At 47.9% G+C, this 13657-nt stretch overlaps 1 protein-coding gene across 1 annotated transcript in view; it reads left to right on the forward strand.

The window, feature by feature from the left end:
• The first annotated feature begins 1879 nt into the window (after nucleotides 1–1879).
• ADAMTSL5 (ADAMTS like 5) overlaps nucleotides 1880–13657 on the forward strand; it is a 44808-nt gene continuing 33030 nt past the window's right edge. The window contains exons 1-3 of the mRNA XM_054981966.1: nucleotides 1880–1981; nucleotides 2586–3269; nucleotides 11168–11228. Coding sequence (XP_054837941.1) covers nucleotides 3166–3269; nucleotides 11168–11228 — 165 coding nt within the window. The 5' untranslated portion in view covers nucleotides 1880–1981; nucleotides 2586–3165. The remainder of the gene's footprint in view (nucleotides 1982–2585; nucleotides 3270–11167; nucleotides 11229–13657) is intronic.

Here is a 13657-nt window from a genome sequence, read left to right on the forward strand (position 1 = left end):
GAGCCATTGATAGATTATTCTTCCTCCATGAATGTACCTGATCCTTTTCATCTAAACAGCTCTCCTTCTGGTTGAGATCCAGGTGAATCCATTCTAGTCCTGTTTTAATAAGTGACCAAACAGATGCCCCAATGGGAAGTCCGTAAGCAGGGCTTGATGGCAACACCCCATCCACCACTGTTTCTTCCTCTATCTCTTGAAATTCAGAGGTGTGCTGTCTCTGTACATGGAGGCTCCATTCAGGTATTGTTGCTAATAACCCTCCCCCCTACCGTTAATTTCTAGCCCTTGCTGTGTCTTGTGGCAGTGAGTTCCACAAGCAAACGGTGCTCGGTGTGAAGAAGGACTTCCTTAGTGTCTGTCCTGAATCTGCTGCCCATCAACTTCATAGGGTAAGCCAGTTCTAGCATTTTCATAGAGGGAGAAAAAGTTATCTCTGTTCCTCCATGGAGATCTATTTTCTAGCTGCCAGGTATGCATGGGTGTAGCCAGTGGGATGCAGATGACAAAGCCCATAATGCCCAACATGCAGCGCCGGCTCGATACCGCTGTTTCATGTTCACAACCTCCTCAGGGGCAAGATGTATCCACCACAATGATGTTGGGCATCGTGGGCTTTGTCATCTGCATCCCACCGGCTACAGCTCCACCTGGAAAGAAAGAGTACTGAGTATACTTACCTGTTGGATGTCTTCCTTATTGGATCATATAATATTCCTAATTGTGTGGACATTTGTGCAGGTGCACTAAGTTGTGATGTTGAGGTGCACAGAGCCTTGATTTTGTTATATGATACCTTGTGACTCTTTGACTGCACTGAGAGAGTTTTTTTACTCCATTATACGATTTTGATACATGTTGTGGTTGATTATTGTTTCCTACTCGTGTGTTTTCACTCTTTTTGGTAACTTCTATTCACTAGCATTGCTCCTACAGCTTTTCACGTGGACAGATGCCATATCCCCTTCTGCCACTTTCCACTACCACTTCCACTACCTGGAAAAGATGTATATGTAAACTGCCATCAAGTCACAACTGACTTACGGTGACCCCAGCAAGGGGCTTTCAAGGCAAACGAGAAACAGAAATGGTTTGCCATTGCCTTCCTCTGCAGAGTCTTCCTCTGCAGAGTCTTCCTTGGTGGTCTCCCATCCCTGGTTAGCTTCCGAGATCTGATGGGACTGGGCTATATCATACCGCCTTCCCTCCTACCTGGAAAAGATGTTCCTGCTAAATGTTTTTATTAATTATATTATTATTTACCAAAATATGTATTTACCACTTTGGGGTATATGGCACCCCCTCTCAGAGTAGCTCACGTCCCATCAAAATTTCCATTGTGCAATTAAAAATATTATTTAAAAATACACACCTGTCTAGAACAGCAACAAATAAACACCACCCAGCAATGAAGGCAAGAGCACAACAAAGGAACATAAAAAGATAATCCTTTGGAACCAGCAAAGAGAAATCCAGGCAGCACATAAAAGGAACATCCTAAACACAGCCCTTCAAACTCTGAATTAATCAACCCAGAAAAGAAAGGTTTTAATTATCCTCCTTAAAAAGCAGAAAGAGTTTGCATGGCTGTTAAAAGCAAATCAGTGGGGCACCGCGGGGGTGGGGTGAAACCGTTTTTCATGGCTCTGTGTCTTTCTGCGCTGTGGAACAGACAGAAATTCAACAGGTTCAGCTTCCCCAGCATGGGGAAAGGGTGGGCAGAAGAGGCAAATCAGGAAGTTTTCTTTCCTCTGGGGCCCCATCCAAGCTACCCAACCATAGAGCAAAGCCGGCTGCAGGGCAAAGGTGAAAAAAAGAAGCTCAAATAAATAGCCCCGTGCAGCTCGCAGTTCTGCAAACGTTTTGAATTGCACCAAGCTTTGCACAACGAAACAAAGTTTCCTTCCCAAGCTTTCAATTTCTCCACCGAAACCAATCGAATTTGGACAGCTTTGAATGGGAAGCATTAATCGGCTTGCACGTGAGTATGATTTTCCTTTTCTGCTGCCATAGATCCAGAGGAGTTAGCCATGTTAGTCTGTAGTTGCAAAACAGTAAAAAGTCCAGTAGCACCTTTAAGCCTAACCAACTTTACGGAGGCATAAGCTTTTGAGAACCACAGCTCTCTTCGTCAGATGCATCTGACGAAGAGAGCGGTAGTTCTCGAAAGCTTATGCCTCCGTAAAGTTGGTTAGTCTTAAAGGTGCTACTGGACTTTTTTACTGCTTCACTGTTCCCCTTTTGCCTCTGCCTTCTTCTCCTCTTGTGGCACTTACACACACACACATATACCCCCCACACACTGCCAATTTGTTCCCTCTTTTTAGCGGTCCGGATTCATTCCTTACTCCTGTGTCAGACCGTCAGTTCATCCTCCATCTGCAGCAAGCTTCACTTACTCCTCCCTGCTCTGGGCCGTCTTTCCACCACCACCACCACCTCCCCCTCTGAGGTTTTGTGTCATCCTCCCCCCATGGGAATGTATTTATAGTCTGTCCTTGTGTGCACGTGTTTGGCAGAAGGCCTGGAAAATGATGCTGGGCATCTAGGGGTTAATGCGAACCTCCTTTTCTGTTTTCTTCCAGATCCTGGCAATCTTTTTCTTTTAAAAAAAGCCCAAGTCTTCGAGGGGTCTTATTCCTTACATCTCACCCCCATCCTTCATCCCTGTGAAAAAGGGGAGAAGAAGGGCCAAGAAAGGATGGTGTGTGTATGATAAGGGACTATTTTTAACCCTAGAAAGGGTGCGTGTATGAATGACGGTGAAGGGTTAATGCTACAGCCGTTCTGCCCACACCTTTTCTGTATGAATATTAATATCTCCCGTGGCTAGAGGCTGGAATCGAGGTTTTTTGGGAACACGGCACAACATCGGAGGAGCAGAGTGAAGACAGGGCAGCAGGAGGGGGGCATCCCACCCTGAAGCTCTTGCTACTACCCCACCCAGCCCTGCACCACCCTTGGGACTCCATCCAAGCTGCTGGGACAGGCTCCAGAACAGCTGAGAAGCGAGCATGCCGGAGTTTCCACAGCAGGGAGCTGGCTGCAGACGTCTCTGTGCGGACTCTCGGATCTGATCGCAGAGGCAAAGTCCCCAGCTGCTGGCTCCCCCCGGGTCTGAATCCTTTGGGGAGGACAGAAGAAGCCCCGCTGAAGCACCCGGAGATGCAGGGGGTGGCCTTCATGGGCCCCTTTGATGCCAGGCTTTGGCGGAGCACAAAAGGCGATCTGGCACAGGACTCCCCAGCCTTTGGCACCCTGAGCATCTGGTGAGTAACTTTTCTTATGCACTGCCAGCATTATGGTACTGCCAATGGGAAAGAGAGTGTAAAGCTCTGTCCGGCATTACAGATGGGGAAACTGAGGCTTGGAGTCAGAGTGATGGGGGCTAGAAGTAGAGGACTGGGAAATGTGGGGCTTTGCCAACCTTTCCAGTGTAACACACACACACACACACACACACACAACTTGTCCCAAAAGTTCTCATCACGGCATTTCACCTGCCTCTCACCAGCTGCTCCCTGACCTTCCATCAAAACACAATGCACACCCACCCGCCAGGGCCCTTTCCAGAATGGGAACAAGGACCCAGGAAACCTGGCTTGACTATCTCCATCCTGGCTTGCGGTAGGAGGCGCAGAAATTGGCTGTTTGTTAAGGACGGAAGAAGAGCACTGCTGGGTCAGCCAAGTCTCAACAGCGGCCAGCCATGTGCCTCTCAGACATCTGTAAGCAGGGCGTGAGGGCAACTTATCTCCCCTCAAGCTTGAGCAGCAGTTCACAGAGGTAGACTGCTTCTAAACAGAGAGGTTCCATTTGGCTCTCAGAACAAGGCAGTCTGCGACTGTCTTTAAATAAGAATGCAAGAGCGGTGAGGATCTATGCAGTATCCCGTTTCTAAAAGAGGCAAACAAAATGAACACCTGGAGGCCAAATACCCCCCCCCCCTCTTTTTGTTTATTCTCTATCATTTGGTATCCTGAAGTACTGCTGCGCAGACAGCCTCCTAAAGCCATTGAAGCAAGTGGCCGTAGCTGCATCCTGTGGCAGCAAGTTCCATATTTTAAGGACACATCTTATGATGCTGTTTAAGCCAGTGGCCATTGCTACATCCACTGGCAGTGAGTTCCACAAGTTAATTTTGCAGGTCACCACACTGTGCACTGCTCAATCCAGGGATTACGGCTCCCAGTTTCTAGTCCCTACTTCATGGCTGACCCTCCAAAATCTGCGCTTGAGCACTTTCTGAAGCACTGCATGAGTCTGCTTTGTACTAAGTCGAGCCATCAGATTGCTTTGTGAGCAGCTCTCCAGGGTCTCGGGGAGTGGAGAGTGCCGTCAAGTCATAGCTGACTTCTGGCGACCCCTGGCGGGGTTTTCATGGCAAGAGACTAACAGAGGTGGTTTGCCATTGCCTGCCTCTGCAACCCTGATCTTCGCTAGAGGTCTCCCATCCAATTACTAACCAAGACACACCCTGCTTAGCTTCGGATATCTGACGAGATCAGGCTCACCTGGGCTATCCCGGTCAGGGCCTCTGGGGTCTTAGGTAGAGCCAAATCCTTGTATCTTGTCCCATGACCCTTTAACTGAAGATTTTGCTGGGGCTTGAACCCAGGATCTCTCCCTCTCCTCCCCTGAGCCATGCAACACATTCCTGGTGGTATTCTGTGGCTGGGTTTCAGCTGGCATTCGGGAGAGCTGAGCTGAGTGTTGCAATCTGTTTTACAAATAACGAATTTATTTACAGGACTGTCATTTACTCTTAACCTTTGGTTAAGGGCACAGCAAAACACTGGAGTCTGTAGACTGAATGTAGCTATAAAATTCATCTTGCTGCCCTAGCCGTCTGGCTGTAACAACTAGAGACTACATTCTTCCCACTTTGTTGTTTATAGGATGGCAAAATGCCCTTAGAACAATGGAAATGGGCGGGGGGAGATGCAAAGGTTTAGCAGAGACCCTGCTTCCCTTGAAGAAGATTTGTTCAGATGCAACCAATTTTTGGAACGGGCAGGGCACCCAGGTGACCTTCTTCATATGATGCAAAACTAACTTGTGGAACTCACTGCCGCAGGGTGCAGAGATGCCTTCTAGCTTAAGTGGCTTTTAAAAGAAGATTAGACAAATTTATGGAGGAAGAAAGGGTTTGTGATGGCTAAACGGAGCCTCCATATACAGAAGCAATCTATTTCTGAACACCCGTTGCTGGAGGACTACAGATTGAGGTACTGGCCTTCATGACCTGCATGTAGACCTCCATGGGACATTTGGCCTGACTCTGTGGGAAACAGGGTACTCAACTGGGTGGTCCTTTGGTGTGATCTGATGTTCCTTTATCACTTGGAAATTCCTTCGTTTGTTCCCTAATATGATACAGGCACTGGTTACTGAGCGCTGAGGGAAAGGCACTCTGCGCATGCTCTGGAGACCCTTCATTCGCATACTGCAAAGATTAGCCCAGCCGGCTCCTGAGCCTAGTCCTTCAAAGGGAGAGCAGGGGGAGAAAAGTGCCGCTTAAAACTCCCTGATGTCATCCTGCTTTCATGCTGCATAAATCTTTTTTCTGTTTCCAAGTTCCTTTCCTTCCCGCACCGTCTCCCCCCCACCTCCCATTCCTTGCCTCTGGCACGTTTGAGACATGCAGACAGCATGCAACCTGCATTACGAGCTGGCGCCTCCAGGTGCGTGGGCTAGGGATCTCCGTCACCTATGCGCTTTTGTGTATCCGGCGCAGTCTTGAAGAGAAGGGAAGGTGATCCAGGTTGGTCTGAGGCCGAATCAAAAAGGGAAAGTCACACACCCCACCTGCAATGAGTACACACTCCACACGTAGGATGTGTTACGAGGAGGGCAGGTGGCAATCTGTGCGGTGGGGGCATCCTTCTTCTGCCTCGCTATGCCCGTTCAGTTAATCTCAAGAGAACGCCATCCTGGCCTGCTTCTCAGAATGCTTTGGCTGGTTGCGATTTCCAGAGCCTGTTTTGATACTTCCGGTCCCTGCAGCCCATTGGCCCCGTTGGCATGCTCAAATGTCAGGGCCTGGCAGGAGACCAGCCTGGCCTGTGCAGTGCTCCCTGAACCTCCCCTGTCCGTCATGTGGGGTAATCTTGCAAGGATAAAGTCCGTCGTCTTTGCTTCTCCCACCAGTAATACAAGATGGCAACCTGCCCTCTTGATGAGACACACGCTGCGAGGCACGCATTGTTCAGCTACAGGGACTTCTCCTTTGTCAAGTTCAAGTTCAAGTTAGCCTTTATTGGCATATAGCAGCCAATATATCCTTTGTCTTGATTTTCCCCATGTGTAAAATGGGTATGATTTTTAAAAAGAAAGATCTCAAAAGACCTCTTTTGACCTAAGACAGATATGCCCCATACGGGCCTGAGTGTGCTTTGGGCAATGTTCAAGGCTTCTCTTCGTCATCACTTTACCTCCTCCAGGGTGTCACGCAACAATTTGGGGAGGTGCCTAGCCCACATCATTTTGCAAATTAGTCATCTCTGAATCACCGGGTCAGACTTGCAGTTTGGAGGCTTGAGGAGGAGAAAAGGGCTGGTTTCCTCTCTTCCCCACCCCATCCCCAAGGACTGAGAAGGTGCTGCAAAGAAATTCACCTTCTGAGCTTTGTAGGCAAGTGACGTTTCATTGCTGGTGCTTTCTCTTCTCCCTCCCCAAACCAGAGCTGGCTTTGAGTTCTAGATCCTCCACCTGCCCATGGATCTGCAGGGCTGCTGAGAGCTACTACTGCCTCCCCCCAGAAAAAGATTCTTTCCAGGCTTCCCCCACATCCTGGAATTCCCCCCCCCCTTATCGGCAGACCCAAGCCTATAGTTCTAGAATCTCGCTCATCAGGACTGGAAACGTGAATGTGTAAGAAAAATAAAGAGCTTTCAAGGTCATTCTTACTAGCAACCCTTCCTTTTTGAAGGTTGTTCTAGAGAGGACTGGGGGTGGGGGATCATAAAGGCAAAAGCAGAGGTTGGGGAGAGGCCACAGAACCCGCCACCTTCTGAGGGCAAGATGACATGCCTGCTGTGAGTCATGCGCCAGGGCTGTTTTAAACAGACTGGGTACTTTGAGTGATGAAAGTTAAGATCCCACCAGCTTTACACATCGCAGGCCTGGATGAGTCATGGCACATGAAAAAAAATCCCTGGGAGCTGTAGCATATGCCCTTGATTCCCTCTCCCGAGCCAGTCCTGTCTGCCGGGGGCTCTGTTTTAATTGCATTTAATACTGCTGAAACGGGAACAGAGCAATGCACGGTTTTACCTCTGGCTTTTATCTAGTATTCCCCCCACCCCACCCCACCCACGTTTGGGACATGGGGATCTTATCTCTGCTGCTCTTTCCTCTGCTATCCAACATGTCAGAATAAATTTGGCAGAGCGAAACAGAGCTGGAGCAGAGCTGCACCCGGCTCTATCCATGCCAGCCATGCTGCTGTCTCATAGAGTCTGGGTAATGTGGGAATAAGAAGAAAACCCTCTGCACGCACTCAGGAGTACTGTTTCTTATGTGCTGGATGCCCCTGTGATCTTAGGATCCAGGTCAGCCATATTGAAGCACAGTTCCAATATCTCTTCCAACCAATTTGGTGCTTGCAAACAATCCTCTTGGCTTGAACTCGACAGGCCAGAGACAATGAGCCGGGATTCTGGATCTGTTTGTTCTCACCCAGCCCTGCCTTGTTCCTGCACCCCATTGGGCTTGCGTAGCTTTTGCCTTGTCTTGTCCAGGTTTGCTTGTGTCTTGCCGTGCATGCTGTGACCAGGGGCAGGGAGTGCCTTCCCTCTATGAATGAACTATGGCCATCGTACTGCGGGTGGTCCCTAGCAGGGGACCTGCATAAACTGTCCATATTTACCAGCAACGGTCCCTGTTTCCTGACCCCTCCAGACCCTGGCAACACCCAGTACTGGATCTTGTGTATCCGTTCCGCTAGTGGCAGTGCTTTCTTCCAGCACAACAGGCCTTCCCCTGATTCCCAGCATGCAACTTAAACCAAACAGTAGCCTGATCCCAAATTCACAGATATGTTATTGAGTGTCTAAATAGAACAAAGGAGTTTTCCCCATTCTATGTTAGGAGAAATGGGTTGGCATCAAAGCAACCTCCGTGCATGCTGCAAGAATGGGGTGGTAACCAAGAAAGCCCTGCTCTGAGTGAGTACATGCTTTTCATTCATAACTCACAGTACTCCGAGCAGAGGTTTGGCAGAAGATTTTAAATGGGGTCCCATGGGAGAAGAAATAGCCTTTTGCAGAACTTCCCATTTTTGCCATGGTTTGTTTCCTCTTACCATCAGGGGTTTTTTTTTCCTGAGAAAAGAGGTGGTGGAACTCAGTGGTATCTTATGTGTGCACGCAAAGCACGTGCGCTCTCCCAGGACCATGCAACAATGTCACTTCCAGGAAGTGACGTCATCGCGCAGGATGTGGCCACCCCCGGGAGCGCTCCTGCAATTCGAGTCTGCTTGCCTCCCCACCCCAAGCCGATTTGGGCCCAATCCTGGCCATTTTGGGCCCGTTTTGGCCCAATTTGGGCCTGAAGCAGCCAGGATCGGGCTGCTGCCAGGTGGGGGAGTGTTCCCTCTCCTGGCAGCAGCCCATTCTAGGCCAATTCGAGCCTGATCCTGGCCCTTTCAGGCCCATTTCAGGCCAGAAACAGCCAGGAGTGGGGGGGGGGCAGTTGACTTGACAACTGCCGGAACACTGTTCCGGAGCATTCCAGCAGAAAAAAAGCCCTGGCAGAAGGTATCCTGCAGCTCTTCATTCTGAATTAATGGCCTCTGTTACATGGCCCCTGTAAACATTTCTCTCTCTCTCTCTCTCTCTCTCTCTCTCTCTCTCACACACACACACACACACACACACACACACACTCTCTCTCTCTCTCTCTCTCTCTCTCTCTCTCTCTCTCTCTCATGATTTTGGCAAAATCAAAGGATTTGCACCCCCAGCTCATATCTGTTTTCCATCCTGCACTGAAGGTCAGTGAAAGCCGGCTAGATTCTGCCCCCCCCCTCCCTGAGTAGATAGGGAAAGCAACCCCGGAAGCACCACTGAGCCAACTATGGTTGCCAACCTCCATGTGGGGCCTGGAGCTCTCCCAGAATTGCAACTAATCTCAAGACCACAGAGATCAGTTCTCCGGAAGAAAATGGCAGCTTTGGAGGGTTCCTCACGCAATTTCTGACGTTGCCCGTTTACAAAACACAATTTCCGACATCACCCGTTACAAAACATCAGAAATTGCACGAGGAAGCTGGCAGCGATCTGTGAATATCACGCTATTTTTAGACCGTGGGGAAACGGCTTTCTTGTTTTTGTTGTAAGAATGTGGGTTTTGCTTGTAGCTGTTGTTACCCACCTCAGGCCTTCAGGAGGGGGCAGGACAAAAACAGAGCTAAAAAAGAAAATTAAATAAACTCCTCTCTGCTACAGTGGAAAGATTTGCCCCTTTCTGTTTCTTTGCTACTCTGGGATTCCACTCTTCTTTAAGTCCGGATAGTAATAAGCATGCATAATCCACCACAGCTTTTGGTTCAATCTTGATGCAATCGTTTTGATGCGGCAGCACACGTGCTCCCGGTCAAACACCACACAAAAGGAATTTTGATATGATTGTCTGTTCCATTGTCTCAGCGTTGCTTTATTATAGTGTTTTCTCAACTCACACATGTACCTCAGGTATGTGGAGAGGCCAGGCAAGATGCAAAGGGACAGAAGGAATGCGGCAGTGAGGGGCGCAGCGCTCCAAACCATGTGTGGAAATCTAGAAGAGAACAGTAGAGGATTCTGAGGAGAAACAAACCAAGATAATTCAGAGCTCCAAAATCCGTGGACCAGATTTGAGACGCAGAGGATTCTTACCCTATGCCTCCTTTCTTCGCTCTGGCACCATAAGAATGAAACAAGCATGTTTGCGAGGAGCAGCTGCTTAGGAACTCTGGCCTTCATCTGCTCCAAGCCTTCCCTCCTCCCCCTTGCATGTGTTGAAGCTGGCTGTTCCCATTCGCAGTCAATCAGTTCACTCCTAAGGTGTCAGGACGATTTTGTTTTTGTATGCTGCAAGAGGCTAACTCATCCCACTCTTGTGCAATTGTCGAATTTCCTTCCTGCTGTTTTTTTAAGTTTCTTGTTACAGAATGATCTTGGCAGTAGGCAAGGTAGAGGCAAAACGACTTTGTAACAGAGGTCTTTTCCTGTGGTCCCAAGCATCAAAGTTACAAAATAAAAAGCAGGGAAAGAGAAAGACAGTGCCCTGGTTTGTGGTTGGTCTAGGATCTGGGAGACCCAGGTTGGAAGCCCCACTTGGCCACGGAAGTTTGCTAGGTGGCCTTGGCCCAGTCATGAAGATAGTTTCAGATGGGTAGCCATGTTGGTCTGTAGTGGAAGAGCAAGCTTCAGGTCCAGTAGCACCTTAGTTGGTCTTTAAGGTGCTACTGGACCCAAATCTTGGCCCCTGCCTCATGGGGTTATGGTTGTTCTTAGGCTAAAATAATCCCTATTCAACCATGGAAGCTTGCTGGTGACTGTGAACCCCTCAGCCAAACCTACCTCACAGAGTTATTGAGAGGATAAAAACTGAGGGGGGAAAGAGCAATGCTGTGAGACTCATTGGGGAGAAGAGTGGAGTATGTATAAATAAAATAAAGTAAATGTCTAAAATGTCATAAACATGCAACATCATGGTACTGATAGAGGTGCCCTGCAGTTCCCAGAGACCTACCTACCTACCTACCTACCTACCTGCCTGCCTGTCTGTCTGTCTGTCTGTCTGCCTGCCTGCGATCCAAGGCAGATTACACAGTGCAAGTGAAAATACAATATAATCAACAGCTAGGGCATTCACTGAGCAAAGTACAATAATGAACAACAGTTAGGACATTTAGGAAAAAGAGATACAATATGGTAAGGTAGAAGAAAATTTGAAAAACAAGCATAAAGCCGAGCCCAGCGATCAACTCTTTCTGAAACCAAGCAGAATTAATTTTCATGGCATGTTTAGCAATGTGGAAAGCTCTCTAGTAGATGTATGCCTATATCAGCAGACAGTGCCCAACAGAGAAGCCTATAGTCCCTCTCCCTACCAATGCATCTTTCTGGGCTACTTCTTTAGGAACCCTAAGTTTCAACAGGCACGTTTTACTTTTCTGCAGGAGTGGGTCTCCCCGGATGGTGCTTCTCTTTGTCTGGCTGACTTTGCCCTGTGCTGTTCAGGTAAGTCGGAGAGAAGAGGCCCCAAGTATGGTTCCCTTTTTGCCAGAGACCTTGGAAAGCTGCTGTCCAGGACTGTAAAGACCATTGAACCTGATGGCACAGGGCAGGCTGGTGGGATCATGAGCAAAAATTCACCGCTCTTCTTCTCTAGTGGTTGAGCCAGACCACATGGGCAGAGCGCATGCGTTGCTTGCCAGAAGTCCTGGTTCAATCTCTTCTAGTTAAATAGATCTCAGGGAGAAGATGCTGGGAAAGGCCAGAGATCCACAGTCAGCTTGAGGAGTCTATATAGAGCTGGATGGACTAGTGGGCTGACTCAGCATATTGCAGCGTTGTATGTTCACAAGCCCTCCATGCAGACTCTGGCCTGGATTGCCCACTTTATGAATGAATTATGATTCCCCCCCTCCAACTTTCCAATGGCCAGAATCCTGCTTGGAACACCAGACAAGCAGGAAGTGGATACCTGTTGATGGGGGGGAAGGTCGATGTGCAGTTGAAACAGGCTAATATCCAGCAGTTGCAAGGAAATAAAGCACCTGATCATAAGTCAATGAGAAACAACAGAAGTTAAAAAATATTTATTTATTTACTTCATTTATACACCACCGTTCTCCCCAAAGGAGGCCCAAAGTGGTTCACATAATTGTTCTGCTCATCTAATAGTGGCACCTTCCCTCAGGGCAAGTGGCAGTGGCACAAGCCAGTTCTGAGAGACAGTGCGGTGTAGTGGCTAGAGTGTGGCCTAGGATTTGAGAGATCCAGGTTCAAATCCCCACTCTGCCATGGCACTCATTAGGTAACGTTGGGACTCTCAGTCTAACCTGCCTCACATAGTTGCTGAGAAGATAAAATGGAGGGGAGGAAAATCATATAAGCTGCTTTGAGTCCCCACTGGGGAGAAATGCACGGTATATATGAGGAAAATAAGAAATGGTCCACCCCGCTGTTGATATTCAAAGGGCTGCACTTCAAAACTGCGTCAAACTTGTTTCTTACATATATACGATGACAACATCCTCAAATTCAAATTCTCTGGAAGAAGGTTTTAAGCAGCCAAAACATGAACCGGCTTTGTCAGACAATCTGTTGAGTGTTTAACTTCGATTCTTGGATCGAGTTTATAAGATTACCAAAAGTTTTGGAATTTACTATCTGCTGCCCAAATCCTGGTATCAAATAAATCCTCTCGTCATAACCCACCCACCCACCCCCGCCCCCCGGCACTGAAAGACGAGATAGTTAAGATTTATAAACGGGCTGAGCTGCCCAAACTAACTTCCAGAGGAAGAAATCCAAACATTCATTTTAAAAGGACTTGAGGACCACTTATTAAATTCATGACATTTAAGATACGAGAAGGAGGTAACATCGGTTATTTCTTTTAATAGTAAGAACTTCATAAATCTCAGCCAAAACCTTAATTTAATCTTTTTAAAGTTATTCCATATTATTCATTTTGATACACTTATATATGAGCCAAGTGTTTGTTCATCCCTTTAGTGGCTTTTCCAATCAGCTGTCCAGAATGCTGACAGATGATCTCATGCAGGACTTGGTCTCACTTTGGAACTGGCTAGATATCCCTGTATTTTTTGGAGAGAGTCCCTTTTTTCTGTTCCCTGTCCCTGGCAAATCTCTGTCCCTATATATTTTTGCCTTTTAGGGATGCTTTTTAAAAATAGTTTTCGGGTTAGTGTGAGACGCTTGTGTTGTTATTCTTTGGGGCCCAGCTTTCTCCCCGGGGTCCTTAGGAGTTAAATCTTTAATGGGGATGGCGGTAGATGCATCTGCGCTCTTCATGCACATGTGCATAAGGTATGGTTCAGTGTCTTAATACTCTGTAGTTGTTTGAAGGACCGAGGCCCCAGGGTATAGTCTAAGAGCATGGGAATCATGCACTCATCTTGCGGAAGCTAATCTGGGTTCAAAAGGGATAACATAGAACAGGAAAAGGGCCATGATCTGGCAGCTGGAGCACCTTTTGTACAAAAAAAAAGGCTTTTGGGTGTCACCTTCAAGAAAAGAAAAGGGCTTGAAAGAGGTTTATAAAATTATGCACAGGGTGGAGAAAGTAGGGAGAAAGAACTTTTTCTCTCTCTGCCATAATACTACACCTTAGGGGGGCTCAGTGAGAGGGTTGCCAGCTCCAGGTTGGGAAATTCCTGGAGATTTTGGAGATGGAGCTTGAAGAGGACAGGGCTTCGGGGAGGGGATAATGCCATAGAGTCCACCCTCCAAAGCAACCATTTTCTTAGGGGAACTGATCTCTGTGGCCTGGAGATCAGTTGTATTTCTAAGGTGCCAGCTACCTCCTGGAGGCTGGCAACGCTACCAGTGAAGCAGCTGTGTGGGGGATTTGGGACAGACAAAAGAATGTACTTCTTCACACAAATGCATAATCAAAATGTGGAATTCACTGCTACAGA

This window comes from Eublepharis macularius, chromosome 5 (genome assembly GCF_028583425.1).
Source record: "Eublepharis macularius isolate TG4126 chromosome 5, MPM_Emac_v1.0, whole genome shotgun sequence".
In the NCBI taxonomy this organism is placed as follows: Eukaryota; Metazoa; Chordata; class Lepidosauria; order Squamata; family Eublepharidae; genus Eublepharis; species Eublepharis macularius.